This window comes from Bos grunniens, chromosome 10, assembly GCF_055505025.1.
Source record: "Bos grunniens cultivar Pamir isolate PY7600 chromosome 10, Bosgru_T2T1.0, whole genome shotgun sequence".
Taxonomy (NCBI): Eukaryota; Metazoa; Chordata; class Mammalia; order Artiodactyla; family Bovidae; genus Bos; species Bos grunniens.
The window spans coordinates 77,588,492-77,609,104 of NC_141174.1; the positions used below are offsets into that span (position 1 = coordinate 77,588,492).

A 20,613-nucleotide genomic window follows, 5' to 3' on the forward strand; every position below is an offset into this window, starting at 1 on the left:
AAGGAATGAGATCACTTAGGCCAGCCCAAGTTGCTGGGCTAGAGAGTCATGAAAAATATAGTTGTTTTAAGTCACTAGGTTTTTGGGTATTTTGTTATGCAGAAATAAGTAACTAATTTAACATCCCACCTCTTCACCCAATTGAGACCACTAACCCACAATAATCTTCTAACTCTAAAATTTATATAAATATTATGACTTACAGGCTACCATTCCCATAGGCCACACCCACCACCCAATACCAAGATTCGGATTCTTCTCTGTGAAATTAATTCACATGGAATTAGGATTACTTAATTCTAGGTGTTTCTGGCCACAAGTCAGTGAGAGGAACTCACCAGGTCCATGTGCTTGAGACTATCAAGCAGTTTGCAATTACGGTTCTTTAGTCGATGGGCCTCATCAATGATGACACACCGCCATTCAATCTCACGAAGCTCAGGACAGTCTGACAAAATCATCTCAAAAGTGGTGATCAAGGCATCAAACTTGTATGCACCTGGGATGAGGCGCCCCTAAGCATGAAGGCAATAAAGTCAGAAAAGGCCTAAACTGTACCTAAATGAGAAGCTCTTCTGGACTACATATTCTGCATTTTATATTTAGGCAGGCCTAATAGAAAACACAAATTGCACCACCATCCACCTCTGCCACTGTTCATATTCCTGATAAACAGTGTCAAATCACTGAATCACTGCCTCCTCAACACACTCAGCTTCTTGGGAAAATCACAGACCTTATTGAAAGAAGCTGGACATTCTTGACTTTGCTGCATGCCTACCTCATGTATTTCAGCCCTACATCTTCTGTTGGTAAACACTAAAATCCACAAATGTTGAGCACTGCTGAAACACACAACATAAAACTAAAAGTGAAACAGCCAATGTAGTATGTGGTAATATTGGTTACTGTCTAAAAATGGACAAAAGAATCCAATTATCTTAACAAAATTAAGAGCAAAATGACTTTAATAAACATGGGTTTCGGGAAATAAAAACGGGAAACTAATGGTAGGAAAAAAACTCAAAATTAAATGTTAAGAAACTTTTTCCAAACTTATATAGAAAAAAGAACTAATCTTGATGAAAACTTCAGCAGACTTAAAAAAAAAAAGGAAGAAATGTCTTATGTTCACCATTTTATGGATCAAGGAATTAAAAGTGGCTAAATGAATTTCATTCTGGAAAATTATTTCTTGATGAAAACTAATCAATGCTGGTAAAACTCTATTTAAAATGTATATATTCATAAATAAAGTCAGAATTTCCACTGGATCAAGACAGCAAAGTCGAAAAAGTGTCCTGCATAAAGTAGACAACACCACCTTACATCACAGAGAGTCTCACTAAAAGTCTTTGACTCATATAAAAGCTTCTAAAATACCAGGTACTTTGGCCTACTTTCCATGCCATAAGATTTGCATTATATACAACTCACCCGTGAATCTTTGCAGTACATTTCATATTGCTGTATCATCTGCCGGCTGGCCAGACTGCCATGGTACACAATAGTGTTCATCTCTGTCCATGTGTTGAATTCCCGCTCCCAGTTAGTAATTGTGGACAGTGGGGCAATGACCAGGAAAGGGCCGTGGATGCCCACATTATATACTTCCTGCAAGAAGGCAATGGACTGAATGGTTTTGCCCAATCCCATCTCATCAGCCAGGATGCAGTTCTGCCTGCCAATTCATCACAAAAAAAGAAAAGCATGTCAAAAGAGACCATCTTATAAAAAGTACATAAAATGAACCTGTTTCTACAAAAAATAAATAAAAACAATCCCAGACTAAGCCTATATCTTGTGGTCCCACTCTTTTCCTACCTGTTATACCAATTAAAGAGCAGCCAGTTGACCCCTTCCAACTGATATTCCCGTAACTGGTTTCTGTTTTTATACTCATGTGACAACTCCAACTTCTTCCAGGCACTTGCCTGTGGACGATTCTAAAAAGTAACAAATTTGAATAAATGGGGTGGAGGCACTAACGAAATTAGGTAATACTAGGTAGTTCTAATAGGTGAAGTTAATTCAAAGACATTATTGCTTAAATTAAACATGTTAAATATATTCAGATTCACAACTTCACAATGACACTGTAATAACAAAAAAAGAGAGAGAGAGAGAAAACCCATTGAGCCACCAAGGAAGTCCAAGAATACTGGAGTGGGTAGCCCATCCCTTCTCCAGCAGATCTTCCCAACCCAGGAATCAAACTGGGGTCTCCTGAATTGCAGGCGGATTCTTTACCAACTGAGCTATCAGGAAAGCCCAAACTCTATGAGGAAAATAAAATCATTTCCTATATGGACTTTACACTCTAAATGCAGATGTACTTACCACCCTTTTGAGTTCTGGGTGCCTTGACTGGATGCGTTTAAATTCTCGAATCTTGCCCTCGTCAACATCCTCTTTGAGCTCCCACGTACTATCCTCATAGGGTAGAGAGCACCATTTCACCAGGTAGTAAATTACAGGCTAGGGGAGAAGAAGTCAGAGCTTTAGTGAAATGATGCCGTGTTCTCTGCTGTGATTTGAAGATTAAGCATTTGACTAAGTGTCAATACCTAAAAAGGTGCCCAAAATGTCAGGCTGAAAACATCAGCCATAGGCTCACCTGCAGATGCACTGTACTATTTATGCCTTTGATCACGCTTCCAGACAACTTATCAGAATCTAGAAGAGAAATTTCTACCCAACACTATCTAGAACACTAATCACTGAAACATTACGCTCACCAACTAAGCAGATTAAAAAAAAAATTCTATATTGTGTTGAGAAGATATGGTACCCCCATTCCATACTATCCTCCTGGCACCCAATATAATAACAGTGGAAGCAAGGCTGCTTTTAGAAGAGAGAAACAGCTTAAATCCATAGGAACAAAGCAGGCCTGAAACTACTGGGCTTCTGAGTTCCTGGAGCTGTGAATGCAGGTGCTACTTCACATGAAAAAAAGAGCAGTCATGTGGTGGTAAAGAGATTTCCTTGTGAGTCCCAGGAAGCTAGGAGATAACTACAAGAGGTATCACTGAAGACAGGTAAGAGTGAAAAGGGGATGCTGAAGCTCCAATCACACTGCTATGCTCTATGCAGGTATTCCAGTGGTAATATTGCTCCTATTCTCAGTACTTAAGATGACTTCTGACTTGACTGCATTTTCATTTGGGGCTTATATGAAGTAAGAAGAATTAGACTACGCCTAGACTGGAAAAGGTCAGTTTTCATTCCAATCCCAAAGAAAGGCAATGCCAAAGAATGCTCAAACTACCACACAATTGCACTCATCTCACACGCTAGTAAAGTAATGCTCAAAATTCTCCAAGCCAGGCTTCAGCAATATGTGAACCGTGAACTTCCAGATGTTCAAGCTGGTTTTAGAAAAGGGAGAGGAACCAGAGATCAAATTGCCAACATCTGCTGGATCATCAAAAAAGCAAGTGAGTTCCAGAAAAACATCTATTTCTGCTTTATTGACTATGCCAAAGCCTTGGACTGTGTGGATCACAATAAACTGTGGAAAATTCTGAAAGAGATGGGAATATCAGACCACCTGACCTGCCTCTTGAGAAATCTGTATGCAGGTCAGGACACAACAGTTAGAACTGGACATGGAACAACACACTGGTTCCAAATAGGAAAAGGAGTACATCAAGGCTGTATACTGTCACCCTGCTTACTTAACTTATATGTAGTGTTTCATGAGAAATGTTGGGCTGGAAGAAGCACAAGCTGGAATCAAGATTGCCAGGAGAAATATCAATAACCTCAGATATGCAGATGACACCACCCTTACGGCAGAAAATGAAGAGGAACTACAAAGCCTCTTGATGAAAGTGAAAGAGGAGAGTGAAAAAGTTGGCTGAAAGCTCAACGCTCAGAAAACGAAGATCATGGCATCTGGTCCCATCACTTCATGGGAAATAGATGGGGAAACAGTGGAAAAGGTGTCAGACTTTATTTTTTTGGGCTCCAAAATCACGGTAGATGGTGACTGCAGCCATGAAATTAAAAGACGCTTACTCCTTGGAAGGAAAGTTATGACCAACCTAGATAGCATATTCAAAAGCAGAGACATTACTTTGCAAACGAAGGTCCATCTAGTCAAGGCTATGGTTTTCCAGTGGTCATGTATGGATGTGAGAGTTGGACTACAAAAAAAGCTGAGCACCAAAGAATTGATGCTTTTGAACTGTGGTGCTGGAGAAGACTCTTGAGAGTCCCTTGGACTGCAAGGAGATCCAACCAGTCCATCCTAAAGGAGACCAGTCCTGGGTGTTCATTGGAAGGACTGATGCTGAGGCTGAAACTCCAATACTTCAGCCACCTCATGTGAAGAGTTGACTCATTGGAAAAGACCCTGATGCTGGGAGGGATTGGGGGCAGGAGGAGAAGGGGATGACAGAGGATGAGATGTCTGGATGGCATCACAGACTTGATGCACATGAGTTTGGGTGAACTCTGGGAGTTGGTGATGGACAGGGAGGCCTGGCGTGCTATGATTCATGGGGTCGCAAAGAGTCGGACACGACTGAGCGACTGAACTGAACTGAATGTAATCATCAAGAAATCTCTAATCATCTACTGACAGAATACTCCTTAAAATAGCCAGCAAGAAGTGTGAAGATGCCAAGTGTTTAAGACAGACAGATCATGGAAAAACTAGAATCTATGTAATTTCTCTTTTACTTTTTTCTTTATTGTAGTGACTCGGGTCACTTTCTACATAAAGACATTTGTCCAGGTCACACATTTCCAGCATCATAACTTATTTTCCAAGAACTTTAATTAATATTTATTATAATACTTATTTCCACTACTGTGTAATGTAATAAGGATGACTAAGCTCATTTTGGGTCAGGGGAAATGGGCAAAGTTTTTATCCAATATTAGAAGTGTAAATTAGGGTACTAAAACACTTTCATCTGTCATGCCAGGTCTAATAACATTCCAGAGGGGCCTAATCAAAATCTAATTACTTTTGGAAGATGAAAGTACAAGTATAGTGATAGAAAGCATAACATTTTGAAGGCTAGGAAGGCTGAGAAGCTGAAAGTAATGAGAATAATGTAACAATGGCTAACCTGTCCTGACTAATAACTGGTCCATTCCACTCTCACCTCCCACAAATGAACAATAAGCAGTAATTCCCACCCCTAATCACAAAAGCAGAAATATGTGGTTTCTGAGGTATTCTTGTTAGGATTTAAAGACACTGCATTATAATGACTTTGAATAGCTAAGGTTCTATCTGAGTAACCTTGAAAGCTTATAAAACAAACTTGGGCTTTAACAGATGGAAGACTTTGATTCTTAGGTTCTACAAGCTTCTACAAGGATGACATATGGGAGCAAGTCACTTAGTTTGTGAGTGAACCCAGTCTGCCATCTAGCACTGATGTCTCAAGGCTCTGCTGTTCCCTACTAGTCACTCTGTAAGCAGGAACTATTTGAGTGATAAAATTTTGATGAAATGTGACCCTGTGATGTTAAACTAACAACTTACACTAGAAGTGAGAAGAGTTCTAACAAAGTGCTGGTTCATGGTCCAAGTAAATCTGAATAAAAGAGAGCAATGTTGAATTCACTGGTGGCTTAGATCTATATAACTGTTGGTTGGAAAATGAAAAAAAGTGATTAATGAAAGAAAACATGTCAGTTCAGTTCAGTCGCTCAGTCATGTCTGACTCTTTGTGACCCCAGGAATCACAGCACGCCAGGCCTCCCTGTCCATCACCAACTCCCGGAGTTCACCCAGACTCACGTCATCGAGTCAGTGATGCCATCCAGCCATCTCATCCTCTGTCGTACCCTTCTCCTCCTGCCCCCAATCCCTCCCAGCATCAGAGTCTTTTCCAGTGAGTCAACTCTTCGCATGAGGTGGTCAAAGTACTGGAGTTTCAGCTTTAGCATGATTCCTTCCAAAGAAATCCCAGGGCTGATCTCTTTTAGAATGGACTGGTTGGACCTCCTTGCAGTCCAAGGGACTCTCAAGAGTCTTCTCCAACACCACAGTTCAAAAGCAGCAATTCTTTGGTGCTCAGCCTTCTTCACAGTCCAACTCTCACATCCATACATGACCACTGGAAAAACTATAGCCTTGACTAGACGGACCTCTGTTGGCAAAGTAATGTCTCTGCTTTTGAATATGCTATCTAGGTTGGTCATAACTTTCCTTCCAAGGAGTAAGCGTCTTTTAATTTCATGGCTGCAGTCACCATCTGTAGTGATTCTGGAGCCCAAAAAAATAAAGTCTGACACTGTTTCCACTGTTTCCCCATCTATTTCCCATGAAGTGATGGGACCAGATGCCATGATCTTCGTTTTCTGAGCGTTGAGCTTTCAGCCAACTTTTTCACTCTCCTCTTTCACTTTCATCAAGAGGCTTTGTAGTTCCTCTTCACTTTCTGCCATAAGGGTGGTGTCATCTGCATATCTGAGGTTATTGATATTTCTCCTGGCAATCTTGATTCCAGCTTATGCTTCTTCTAGTCCAGTGTTTCTCATGATGTACTCTGCATAGAAGTTAAGTAAGCAGGGTGACAATATACAGCCTTGACGAACTCCTTTTCCTATTTGGAACCAGTCTGTTGTTCCATGTCCAGTTCTGTTGCTTCCTGACCTGCATACATATTTCTCAGGAGGCAGATCAGGTGGTCTGGTATTCCCATCTCTTTCAGAATTTTCCACAGTTTATTGTGATCCACACAGTCCAAGGCTTTGGCATAGTCAATAAAGCAGAAATAGATGTTTTTCTGGAACTCTCTTGCTTTTTCCATGATCCAGCGGATGTTGGCAATTTGATCTCTGGTTCCTCTGCCTTTTCTAAAACCAGCTTGAACATCTGGAAGTTCACAGTTCACATATTGCTGAATCCTGGCTTGGAGAATTTTGAGCATTACTTTACTAGCCTGTGAGATGAGTGCAATTGTGCAGTAGTTTGAGCATTCTTTGGCATTGCCTTTCTTTGGGATTGGAATGAGAACTGACCTTTTCCAGTCCTGTGGCCACTGCTGAGTTTTCCAAATTTGCTGGGATATTGAGTGCAGCACTTTCACAGCATCATCCTTCAGGATTTAGGAAGCTTTAGTTCTGGGGTTCCTAAATCAAGCTATGCATGAGAACCCCTTGAAGAACCAACTCTTGGTCCTACCCTAGATGTACTATATCTGCACTTGTGGGAACAACCTGTTTAAAAGCACTGATTCAAATGTAGTATATGTTTTAGAGACAAATGAAAATGCATTTACCTGATGCTGCACATGTGTGCTCAGTCACTTCAGTCGTGTTTGACTCTTTGCAACCTTATGGACTGTAGCCCGCCCGGCTCCTCTGTCCATTGGATTTCCGAGGCAAGAATACTGGAGTGGATTGCCATTTCCTCCTCCAGGGGATCTTCCAGACCCAGGGACAGAACCCGTGTCTCCTGCGGCTTCTGCACCGCAGGCAGATTCTTTACCACTAAGCCACTGGGGAAGCCCCAGTTCAGGAAATAAATAATTCTCAACAACATAGAGAAAGCTATGAGTCTATGCAAGTATTTTTATATTCATATATTTGGAAATTGATAAAGTATTCCTTTCTCTATCCCCACCTCTCACCCTCAACTGAATGTCAAGGGTCTCTCATATAAAATCTGAGAGAAAATGAGACCAAGGTGAACGAGTCCTTGAAAATAACAGCTTCCAGATATCTGACTTCAAGAGAATCTTTCTCTTTAGTCTCTCTCTGTACTCCTCTACCTTCCCAATATTATTCTGAGGATCTCTCAGAAAAAATTCAAAAGTACCTTTTCAATCCAAGAATTTTTCAGCCAAATCTGAAATATAAAGGATGGGCAAGCAGACAGGCAGAAATCTTTAAGGCCTTTCTTTCATGTTCCTCCACGTCCCAACTCACCTCCCCATTGTCCTTGTCAATACTGTGAGACTCATCCAATATCCTATCCACCTCTACATAGTCTGGGTTGAAGGGCTCTTCATCCTAGAGGAATTATGAAACCAAACAATAAAACCAAAAAGATCACTGTCTAGGAAATTCACCCTTCCACCCAACCTTTAGTGGATATCCTTACTTCAAAATTTATTAAGAAAAAAGAAGTGAGTTCCCCATTTTCACCCTATCAAATCCTACACACTTACCTGTGTTTGCACCTATCTTCTCATGTTACCAGATCAAGTGTCACTACTCCGAACAGTGGCTACTCTCTCCATATATGCTTTGGATTTCATTCCTTCCTGCCTTCTTAGGAATCCCTCTCTAGGGCAACATTCCCATATTCTACTAGTTCACATCCTTAAAAAGACCTCTCTGACTCTCCATCCCCCTGCAACTATTCTTCTGTTCTGCTTCATACGTAAACTTTCCCAAGAGTTTCAAACACATAGCACCTCCATGTCATCACCTGAATACTTGTCCATTCATTCCACTCTTCTTTATACTTCCATCACATAATGAAACCACTCATCAAGGTCATTCATGATCTCCAAATTGCCAAATACAATGGAAACATTTCTGTACTCACCTTAATTTATAGCTACAAAGTATTCAACAATTCATCTTTCTCCCAAAAGCACTCTCTAGGCTTTTCTGAGACACTATATTCACTTTTGTAGCCTTATTTTGGTTTCACTTTTTGTTTTGGTCAATTCTCAGTCACCTTTACTGGCTCTTTTTTTCCTAAGTCACTGGTATCTAACTTTGGGTGATATCCCAAGATAAATAACCCAAGGCTCCAAAGAGAAATCTCAAAGAAACCTTAGGGGAAAAAAATTCTTCCTTCTTACGGCACTTTCCCACTGATTTTTGTGGCCTATCTTTTCCCTAATATTTCTCCTATCACTCTGGCATAGTTATTAAGGCTTTAATAACAATGTATATGCTGATACATTTCAAATTTTAATTGTAGCCTAAAAAATCCAGTTTTGTATATCTATCTCCTTGCTAGACATGTTACAGAATTTTAAACTTAACATGGTCTAAACTAAAATCTTGATTTTCCCTAAACCAGTTGCTTCTAAGATCTTCCATTCTTTAATACCTGTCTATGTAAGCCATCATACCAATTGCCATCAATCCTACTTTAAAGTAAACTCAAATCTATCCCTTCTCTCCAACAACTGAAAGCACTCTGCTATAAAGCCATGATAATTTCTCATCTAGAAAATGTCAATGGCCTCCTTACGGCTCATCCTACTTTCACGCTTACTCTTCTCCCATCCATTCTCCAAAGTCTAGATGATCTTTTAAAGGTGAGAACTGGTTTATGTCTTTGGCTGTTTTAAATAGTCCAATGGTTTCCCCTTTTGCACTTAGAATAAAAACAAAACTAAAATGTCTGTAGGCACCTGCTTCTATCATATATAAATACCACTGTGCTTTCAGTTCCTCATCCTGTCTCGGGGCCTTCATATATTGCTACTTCCCATGCCAGCGGTACTACTTACAGGTGCTTACAGCCTTGCTAACTTCTGTTCATAATTCAGTTCTCAGTGAAGCCTTCCCTGATTATCCAAAGCAGGCATTTTTTAATGTCTTCCTATGCTCCTTCTTTGCTGGTACTTATCACAATTTGAATTATTTTAAAATCTCTCTCTCCCTCCCCATTAGACAGTGAGCTATATGAGAACACAGACCATGTGTGATCTGTTAACTGCAGTGACTAGCACATAAAATAATGAATAAATGAGTGATTGATTTGGCTAAATGACCTACCTATAAAGGCAAATCTGACTGGTACACAAGTCAGATTAGCAGAGCTTGGCTCAGTGGCCACAAATTATATATCTAGTATCAGCTGAAATGGGATTACAGTTTCACTGTACATTTCACAAATTAGGCTTTAAAAGAACATAGGCCAAAAAAAAACCCTCCACAACCCAATCATTATTTTATTTTCATATAAAAAGAAATTATAAAACCTACATGGTCCTACTTGCTCTCTCGAAGTGATGTGGAATATAACTCACTTATTGACAAATCTGGTTATATAAAGTTAGCTTCATCAGATGTATTTGGCCACAACTGGCCTTTTTTTTGCTGAAGCTATACATTATTCTTTCTTTCATTCTTCTTATTAGACCTCTTCTTCTTTAGGTCTTAAGAAACTTTGAAAAAGAATTCTTTTTCTCAAGGCACTTAGTATATTAAATACAGATTTAAAAAAACCCATTTTGGAAAAGATATATGTACAAAAAGTTTTCAAAGAAAAATGGAGTGTTAAAATACAGCTCAAGAGATTCTCACAGATGCTCCAGTACTTAACTAGTAGTAATACTGGGTGTAAGATATTAAAGTTCCTGTATCACTATTGCTAGTTATACTGGATTAGAAATTTGAGAAAATAAATGTTCCCTCTTAATGATATGGTTGCTTATGTCTATAGATAGCATCAGTTGTTAAAGACTGACAATAGAGGGAGAAGAATGCCTGAAGTGGGCCAGATAGTTTATCATCTGTTTTGAAAATACTTCATGAATATCAAACAACTCAATTTCAAAACATTCTATAACTTACAAAAAGACTATATTTAACCTGGTAAAACAAAGCATAGGGCAATTAAATAAGGAGAGTCCAATGACTGAAATGAAACTTATATAACCATACATATAAAGCAACTATAAGTCTTTTGAACGGTCAGGGGTAACCCCAAAAATGTACGCTTCTATGAAATAAATGGTAAACAACACCTATCCCTAATTACCTCATGGAAGAAGTGTCTCATCTGAGCCATTTTGGTTTTGAAGCGCTTTAGTTTTTGATGGATCCTCTTATCCTTCTCCAGTTGCGAGATGGTAGCCCATTCACAGTGCAGATAGGAGCTAAAGAAGATGGAAATAGTCAGCCATGGTATGAGAAAGTGGAACTGGTAAGCTAGCGTCTGAGATGAGGAGATTAACCAAAAGCAGACCTAAGAGTATGTTGCTTCAATGGGGAGTTAGTCTCTTAGATCAGTGCCTCTTCAACTTGATTTTTTACACCAACCACTTAGTCTAGGGCTGGCTTGAAAGTTCACATTTCTAATGGGCTCCCAAATGATGCTAGTTCTGCTGGTCGATGGATCACACTGAGTAGCAAGGTCTTAATGTCAGGATTACATGGGATTTTATCAGCAACCACCCTTACCCCACTTTTCTGTAGGCAAATATTAATCAGTCAATTTCTGAGCTTCTCTCTGAACATTTTCCTCACTGGAAACAATTTGGGTGAGGAAAACTATTTAAAAAAAAAAAGGGACACATTCCCAATCAGGATAGACTATACAGGAGAACTTTTTACAACCCTGTGGAATTTGGGGTGAAAAGCTTTTTGCATAGATCACGTACTAGTTCTTATACTTGACAAAGAACTCTTCTGCTTCAGTATACTGTCCAGAAGGAAGCTGGAAGAAAAAAATTACAGTTATTAATAACTCATTTCTCAAAGAGAATCCTTAATTTTAGCACACGTGGTAGACTTTCATACCAAGAATAAAATACATCATCTAGGATATATCACTGACTAAAGGATTAAAGAACTTAATCTGGCATTTTAATGCTAGAAGCCTGATAGCTGGAGAAAATAAGCCCTTTCTGGATTTAAACAGGTAAGTGAAAGAAGGGGCAATAAGACAGTTCTTACTTTACACCTAACTTTTCTCCACTATCTCTTGTAACTACATTGTAGCGATATAAACTGACATCCAAAAGTGCTCACTACATAAAGCCTGTAACTGTAGCATTATGGGCTAACATTGAAAACAGGCCTCACCTCCTTCTTCACAATACGCATAGAAAGCACTTTGTCTACAATGGCAGCATCTTCTTCACTGGGATTCTCCTGCAGAAAAGATGCAGTCAGTCAAACAAAGAGATTGTGAGCAGCAAGATATACATCTCAAATTGCTTAAGTTCTCAGCTTACCACAAAGAACTGCATGGAAGGCAAAGTCTCGCCATCTGGTTCCTGCACTGGCTCAGGAAGGATAGGCTCAGTTTTGATTGGACCAGTTACATCCACTTCTTCTTCTTCTTCATCGTCTGTGATCTTTATATCCAGATCCTCTGTATATTTTTTTCGCTTAACTTGGCGGTTTGAGCGCCTCTTCTACAGGGGCAAAAACAGTCAAAATAACTGCTTAGGTCTCTCAAAGAGAAAACCTTTAAAACTATTTGCCTATAGTCATGTACTTAGATTTGACTCCAAATTCCCTAGGAAAAATCAAACCAAAAGATGATAAAGAGCTTGTTTATCAAATTGTGTGATGTTAAACCATGTAACTTATTCTAGTACTGAGTAAATATTAATTTCCTGAATTCTTTCATTATAGTATCAGAATCCATCTGAAAGTAACCTGGGTACTATTGGCAAGAGGCACTGAAAAACTGAAATAAAACTCTTTAAACTCTCTACCTGCAGGGTACAATGAACTTCACACCAGGAGCAGCCCTGGAGTCCACTGGTACAAAAACATTGTTTCTAATTGTTTGTCTGTCTTAGTTCTAAAGTTTTGTTTGTTTAATAAATAGGATCATATTGCACATACTGTTCTGCTGCTTACTTTTTGTTAACATTTTTCTTGGAGATGTTTTCCATATCAATGAATTTCAGATCTACCTCATTCTTTCAAATGGTTGAGCAAAATTTAATTAAATAATCTCAGTAATAGGTGCAGCTCATGATAAAAATTAGGAAGGATGGAGAGAAAAAATTATTTTTCAGTAATGATTATAACCCCTGGAAAATCCAAAATCAAATGAGTCATTAAAAGCAGAACTACTAAAACTGATTTGTAAATTCAATTTTAGTACTTAGTAGTACAATTTAGTACAATCAATTGTACTAAAATTGATTTGATAAATTTGCTTGGCATAAAGTTAATTTTTAAAAATCAATGGCATTCTTACATAGACTAAGCCAGAAAATACAATAAAAGAAAAGTCTTTTTATGAAAAAAGATCATCTTAAGTATTAAATTTAGTACGAAATAATGAAATACACATATAAACTCCTCAATCACAAAATTTGAAAAACAAATTTAACAAAACTTTTAAATTCGATAAGCTGATTCTAAAATTCAACAGAGAACTAAACATCAAAGAATAACCATAAAAATATGAAAAGGTATACTTGGCCTTATCAGATGTTAAAGCCAATATAAAGCTATACTGATTAACACAGCTTGGTACCTCTCCAAGAGGAGATAAACAGATCAATGAAATAGTGTCCAAATATAGATTAAAATACTTAGGTGGATTTAGAACATGATAAAAATAGTACTTTTAATCAGTGAGGAAACAGTGGATTATTCTATACATGGGATTGAAAACAAACCACTAGCCAAACAAATTTGTTTCTTGTATCTAGAGAAACAAATTTATAAAAAGATTGAATGATTTCAAAGTTTAAAAAAAGACAAAATTTCTAAAAGATGTGGAAGAATTTTTTTCTTTAAATAATCCTGGAGTAGGAAAGGTGTTTCTGATAAAGTGACTGATCAATTTGATCGTATAACTAAGAAAAAAAATCAATACAATAGAAATATGAGCAAATAACATGAACAGATAACTTTTGTAGGAAAAAAACACGAATGGCTTTCAATGTAAAATGATGCTCACACTCACAATAAAATTGTTACAACTGAAAACTAAACTACCTTTTTTTTTTTGCATCTAACTGAGAGGCAAAAATCTGAGAGTTTGATCAAATATTTGAAATAGGAACTCATACATTGCTGGTGAGAGTACACAGTGGCATGCAGAAAATTTCTATAGAACAAAATTTGACACTACCCATTGACCCAACAATTCCACTTCAAAGATATTATCCTACAGATAAATTTGTACATGTATACAAATCTCTGTGGGATTCTCTGGTGGCTCAGTGGTTAAAGAACCTGCCTGCCAATGCAGGAGACTCAATCTCTGAGTTAGGAAGGTTCCCTGGAGAAAGAAAGGGCAACCCACTCCAGTATTCTTGCCTGGGAAATTCCATGGACAGAGGAGCCTGGCAGTCCATGGGGCTGCAAAAGAGTTATATACAACTTAGCAACTAAACAACAACAACAAAGAACAACAAATCTCTGCCAGCATTATCTGTGGTAGTAAAAGACCAGAGAAAACCTAAATGCCCACCAACAGGGTTGCATTGAACAAATTATGCTATAGTCAAAAAATGGAATACTATAGAACTATATAAAAAGAATGGGGTAGACAAACAAGAATGAACAGTGAAGATGTGGAGCTGGAACTCTCACTGCTGGTCGATGTATAAAATGACAATCACTTCAGAAGGCAGCAGATTCTTATAAAGTTAAAAGGTCAAATGTTTACCCCACAGTCTATCAACTCTTGGCTATTTTGTTATGAGAAACGAAAACCTATGTCCACAAAGCATGTGTACATGTGTACCAAGACTATCCACTGCATCCTTACTCAAAACAGCGCCAAACTGAACAAACCAAATGTCTAATAGAATGAATAAACACTGTGGTATATTCCTAAAGTAAAATGTTTCTCAAGAAAAAAAAAAGGAATGAACTTCTGATACATCAACGTGAATAATTCTGAACACCACTATGCTGAAAAAAGTGAGACCCAAGAGTATATACTATGTGATTCCATTTACATGAAGTTTAAGAACAGGCTAAGTTCAATCTATGGTTAACAGAAATGAGCACAATTGTTGCTTATGGGGAGATGGGAGGGAGAGGATGGTGAACTGACTGAAAAGAGGGTACCAGGGAACCTTCTGGGATGATGGAACGTGGGGCTTCATTAAATAATTTCTCTACTTTGGTGTCTATTTCAAATTTTTCATAATAAAAAAGAGTGTGAGGAAGAATGGGCTAGATCTATCTTTTCCAATAAAGAACTATATTCAAGATACACTGTTAGAGAAGAAAGTACAGCGCAGAAGAATAGGTATGGAATACTAACATTGAGTGGAAGTGGAATTAGAGTGCTTGTGAAAGCAAAGAATATTTCTGGAAGGATACACAAGAGTAATAACAGAAGTTACATCTGGGGAGGACAACTAGGGGACTGTGAGGCCTCCGCTGCCAAGACTGGTATTTGAGGAAACACAATTAGGTCAATTAATTGTGTTTCCTCAAAGTCTGACATTAAAATCCTAACCCCCTAGTACCTCAGAATGTGACTGTCTGGAGACAGGGCCTTAAAGAGGTGATTAAGTTAGGGTGGGCACTACTGGATCAGTGCCCTTAAAAGAGAAGGGAATCTGGCCACATGCAGAGACAAGAGGGACACACGCACTGAGGAAGACCACGCGGGGACACAGTGAGGAGGCAGCCTCTGTAAGCCACGGAGAGAGGACTCGGAGGCAACCAGACCTCCGGATCCTGGACTGCTAGCCCTCAGACCTGTCAGAAAATAAATTTCTGTTGTTTAAACTATCTAGCCCGTGGTATTTTGTTATAGTAACCCTAGTAAATTAATATACCACTTTTTTAATTTTATTAATTCTTGTATTTCTTGTATTACAAAGATTTGCCTTCAGTTTGTGTTTTAATTTTATTTTTAATTGGAGGATAATTACTTTACAATGCTGTGATAGTTTCTGCCATACTCACTTGGTGTTTTGATTATATAACACTTTATTTAACTCTGTTTATTTAACAAACATATATAACTCTTACTATGCTCTCTTACCTAAACACTGTTCTATGTGCTTTGTAAACATTTACATTTAATCCTAACAACTCTACTTAGTAGATATTACTATCTGTACTTTAGAGATGAAGAAATTGAGACACCACAAGGTTAAGTAAACTTGCCTTAAGTGACAATATTAGTAAATACTAGAGTTAACATGAGAACCCAAGAAATGGTCTTGGTCTTAAACACTATATTATTTAGAGCATTTTTTGTTGTTGCTACATATGCATAGTTTTTATATAGTAAATATATCTATCTCTCCCTTTATGACTTGGAAATTTTAATACCCTCCTTAGAAAGATCTACCTAATTTTTTAATTACTTTAAAAAACTCATTCACATTTTATAAACTCATTCACATTTTATAAAGGTCCATGATTTCAATTTTTACATTTTGACCTTTGATTAAACTAGAATTCGTTTTTCTTAAAGAGTAATTCAAGAAATCCAGTTTTATTTCTTCATAAATGAGTTGTCATCCTAACATAATGTGTTAAATAATCTTTCTTTCCATTGATTTTTATTGATTTTATTATCTTTTTTCTTTTTTTGGCAGCATCATGTGGCTTGTAGTATCCTAGTTCCCTGACCAGGAATTGAGCCTCGGGCCCTCAGCAATGAAAGTGTGGACTTCTAACCACTGGACCACCATGCAATTCTCTCCACTGGTTTTAAATTGCCTTTTAACTTACATACTAATGTCTCAAAACTATCTGGATCTGTTTCTAGACTCTGTTATTTTTCACTCTGCTATTTCTTCTTTAAACTCTTGGTAATTATAATTTCGTAATATACTTTAATGTATGTTAAATCTAGCTTTTGCTTCACTCTCCGTTTCAAAAATGTCTTGGCTATCCTCACATGTTAATATCCCCCAGAAAAATCCAAGTCTCAGTTTGTCAATGCAATGAATATATATTAAGGAAGAGGAGAGACATTTATAAAGTACTGATAGCTAGCGAGGCACCTGAGGTTTGTTTAGTCCAAACCTCCACTTTCAGATAAGGAATTTAGATATAGCTAAGTAAACTAGCCAGACCCATTAGAGCTACTCAGAAGTACTATAGGTATCCTGAATCATTAATAGCTTCTTCTTTCCGTGGTTGGAAACTAGAGTCAAAGATGGTACCATAAGGCAACAGAGACAGAGGACTAAAGTTCTTTTGATCCAGCTTTTTCTATTCTCTTTCCAACGTTTCTCATCTTTAAAAGGTAGCAAAAACACTGTGCCTTAAGCGCCCCAGTTCACAGAGTCAAAACCCTCAGTGCAGAAGAAGTAATGCACACAGGACAGCTGGGCTGTTCTAAGGAAGACCAAAGTACTAACATACCCAAAACAGCAACTGCAGCATAACTGCATATCTGCTTAGTCTCTGAAACACTGGAATTTGAAAAAATGACTACTGAAGAGTAATATGCATTTTTAGAGTAATACATGTTTTGCCTAAAAATAAAAAAATAAAATTTAAGACATGACCATGACCAGGTTTTGCCTCTTTTACTTTTTAGGCCTACCTCTGGTTTAGAAAAGCTGTTGAAATATGCATAGGCTTATGGTCTCTCACTATCTATTCCTGGTCTGCCTGTCAGAAGTAAACAGGATCTTTTCATGAAGTTTTTTAGGGATTCTTTTACCTGAATGCTGCTTTCTTCATCTTCCCGGGGTGACTGTGCAGGCATGACTTCTACATCTGAATTATCAGATGAGGTATTACGTTTTCTCTTCTTACCCACCACAGGAGTGATGGTGCTAAAAAGGAAAAACCAAATTCAGTTACAGTGAAGGCCAAGGAAAATTTAGGAGTAGAAAATACAATTAATCTAACCTATCACATATGAAACCTCCAGGCATACTGCTGCTGCTAAGTCGCTTCAGTCGTGTCCAACTCTGTGCGACCCCATAGATGGCAGCCCACCAGGTTCCGCCATCCCTGGGATTCTCCAGGCAAGAACACTGGAGTGGGTTGCCATTGCCTTCTCCAATGCTCTAGATATTCAGTCTGGGTAGGGTGTTTGAAAAAAAAGAAGATATTGGGGTTTCTAAACAACCAGCTGGCTTTTATACCAAATTTGACAAATTTTTGCTACCACTGTATTCACAAATACCTGAATGAAGGTAGCATAACACAGCAGAACCAGTTCCTTACTAAGAATTACAAGGCCTCGTTTTAGTCCCAGTTCTGTCACTAGCTCGGCATTGATTTTCTAACTAGCAAACACTGATAATAAAACCTAGTGTGATAGCTGTTGAAGATCAAGTAAAATAACAGATATGAAACTTGCTTTCTTAAGCTATAAAACCTTGAACAAATATAAAGCATTATTATAATTACACCACAAAGCCTGAAGCATCTCAGGGAGTAGAAGCTAGAGACAAGGAGTGAAGCTACAAGACATGGAAGGAAGAGAGCACACTCAACTGTGGCAAGTTATGTGGCAAGCCATGGTTCTGTCAAGACTGCTTATGGCTGACAGTGGCTGCTGAAATCTTCTCCAGTTCACATGAAATGCAAGAACAGGGCAGCTATGTCTGCAGCAGCTCTCTTTTACCGGCATGGGTCGTAGGGGGCTAGGGAGAAGTCTTTCACACTACAGTGATACAAAATTAGGAAGAATACAGCTTTTACACATGACCCCTAACTCAAGACTGGCTGTCTTTCCCAGGCCTTGATGTTCACTTGGGACAGAGAAGAGAAAGGACTTATTATTTTCTATGACAGATCCCCTTGAACTCTGTAGCTGCTATATACAGAATGAATTTAAAAACAGGAATTTAAACATATATGCACTCTCCCCAAACATCCCATCAAAACAGCAAAGGGTAGCACTCACTTTAGCTTACTCTTGCCCTTGGTTTTGGAGGTACCAGATGTTTTGCTCTTCTTTGGCTTTTCTTCCTTGAGCCTCTCCCCACTGCTCTTCTTCCTGCGTTTCTTTTCGCCTTCCTCCTCAGGCCTGACGCTAGGCAGCTCATCCTCATTCAGGACGCGAGGTATGTTCTGTTCCCCCCGAGCACGGGCCCTCGCGATGGCCTCTGCTACAATCCGATTTGCTTTCTCTTGCTTCTTTTGGTGTTCCAGCCTACGGTTTTCCTCGATTCCTGTCTTGCCCCCAGTATGGGGAGCAGAACTTGCTGGTGAGGACAGAGCTGCCACTTCACTGGCACTGAGAACTTTAACTACAGAGAGCCCAGAAGAGGCCCCTTGGGAAGAGCCGGCCTATAGAAATAAAGACACTATAGTTCAACATGCTTAGAGCTAAACGACCTGAATCAAACAGCCCTGAAGCACAGACTAGAAACGTTAGTTCTCTAATTCCTTAAGAATAAGACTCATATCAAGTCTTACTGAACCTAGAAGCACGCTTTTTTTTAAAAAAGTATTTTTTGGTGGGATGCGGATGAGAAAAGGCAATTGTGCCAAATTAACCTTCAATATTCTTTAGCCATGCTTCTAATGTCAATGTCAGTACTCATCTCCACAATTCCATAAAATTTCCAAACAACACAGACAACCCTAGTGTCTAGGCTAGTAAGAAAATTCAAATTCCATTCTTATCCTACCTTTATCTTCCTGGGAGCAGTGGGGGGTGGGGTGGGGGTAGGGGGAGGAAAGATAGATAAGCACTTGACCTCTTCAAGACTATTTATCTTTCAGATGAGGGGTTATTTTCAGTCATTTTCATTTCACAAGGATATCAGGAAAAGATTGTAAATAAAACAATTTAAAGACAAATATTAGACAAATCATCTCTTATCCTAAACCCAACAATTACCCTCAAATCTTTTCATGATATAATTAAAATAAGGTTCCCATGGGTGAAAGAAAGAAAAGCCTGCATCTCACTTTAGAGATATGAATCTAGACTGGTCCCACATTCAACAGTGAGTGGTTGCTGAGGATAACGTCAGGGGACTAAGAGCGTGTTTGCCTTCTTATCCCAACATGTTAAGTCTCACCTGTGGCTGAAGTACCACCTTGAGGGGTACTGAAAGTCTCTGTCCCGGGGCCTGTCCTGGTCCCATTATCTGAGCCTGCTGCACAGAGGAGAGAGTCACTGGCTGGGTGGAGGGTGGCTGTTGGGGTTGTGGCTGCGATGATGGAGGCTGTGGTACAATCTGGATTTTCTGCTGTGGTTGCTGCACCTGCAGCTGTATGGTTACTACTTTGGCAGGCTGCCCCTGGGCATTCTTGGCTTGAGTCAGGGCTGCTAGCTGGTTGCCCTGTAACACTATCTTGCCTGGTAGACTCCCTAGCACGACATGCCGGTGTCCTTGGGGACCTCCAGACTGTGGCTGCTGGAGGACCAGTGTGATGCGTTTCGATTCACCCTAGAGTAAAGAGAGGAAATTGCAAGAGAGGTAGGACATTAAAGAAGGGTAGACCCCTTCATATTTACACCAGTTTTCCTTATCCTAGAATTGTAAAAACTGAGGGTCAGAAAAGACAGTACAATCCCCTTTGTTCATCTTCCTATCTGTCCTGATAAATCTTTTCTATAACCTCTGCCCAGTGGGTACCAAGTCTATTCTTGAAAAACTGCTGGAAGGCTTGCTATTTCCTAAGGCAGTCATTCCATTCTTTGGAAACCTATTAGAATAAAAGTCTTTACATTAAACTAAAATCCACCTCCTCAGAGCTTCTCTTCACCAGCCCTACTTATCTGAACACTGTCTTCCCCTCCTCCAAATTCTTCTGGCCCTTGATTCAGAGGCTAGAGTCTTTATTTTCTTATAAAAGAAACAAGTCTTTTCACTGGGCAAAGCTGGAGGAGGACAATCTTAATAATAAGAACAGGAAAGATACACATAGTTTCTTTAAGTCTTGCAAATATAAATACACATATTTTTCAAAAATGATTCTTTGTTCCCATTGCATCCTACAGTACTCGTGTAAGTTTGTATCCTCCACCACTGTGAGTTCTTGCTTAAGGTCTGTATTTCCTGGCAGATGGTGAGCTCT

The 20,613-nt window shown here is 38.8% G+C and overlaps 1 protein-coding gene across 25 annotated transcripts in view; it reads right to left on the reverse strand.

The window, feature by feature from the left end:
* The window catches only part of CHD8 (chromodomain helicase DNA binding protein 8), a 58,737-nt gene that overhangs the window by 17,595 nt on the left and 20,529 nt on the right, over nucleotides 1-20,613 (reverse strand). For all 25 annotated transcript variants that reach the window (XM_086322258.1, XM_086322270.1, XM_086322268.1 and 22 more), the window contains 12 exons: nucleotides 19,611-19,982; nucleotides 18,485-18,870; nucleotides 17,288-17,402; nucleotides 11,901-12,083; nucleotides 11,749-11,817; nucleotides 11,325-11,380; nucleotides 10,703-10,820; nucleotides 7,900-7,983; nucleotides 2,341-2,478; nucleotides 1,825-1,946; nucleotides 1,438-1,681; nucleotides 339-515 (listed from right to left, as the gene is read on the reverse strand). In XM_086322258.1, the coding sequence (XP_086178384.1) occupies nucleotides 339-515; nucleotides 1,438-1,681; nucleotides 1,825-1,946; nucleotides 2,341-2,478; nucleotides 7,900-7,983; nucleotides 10,703-10,820; nucleotides 11,325-11,380; nucleotides 11,749-11,817; nucleotides 11,901-12,083; nucleotides 17,288-17,402; nucleotides 18,485-18,870; nucleotides 19,611-19,982 (2,064 nt within the window). The remainder of the gene's footprint in view (nucleotides 1-338; nucleotides 516-1,437; nucleotides 1,682-1,824; nucleotides 1,947-2,340; nucleotides 2,479-7,899; nucleotides 7,984-10,702; nucleotides 10,821-11,324; nucleotides 11,381-11,748; nucleotides 11,818-11,900; nucleotides 12,084-17,287; nucleotides 17,403-18,484; nucleotides 18,871-19,610; nucleotides 19,983-20,613) is intronic.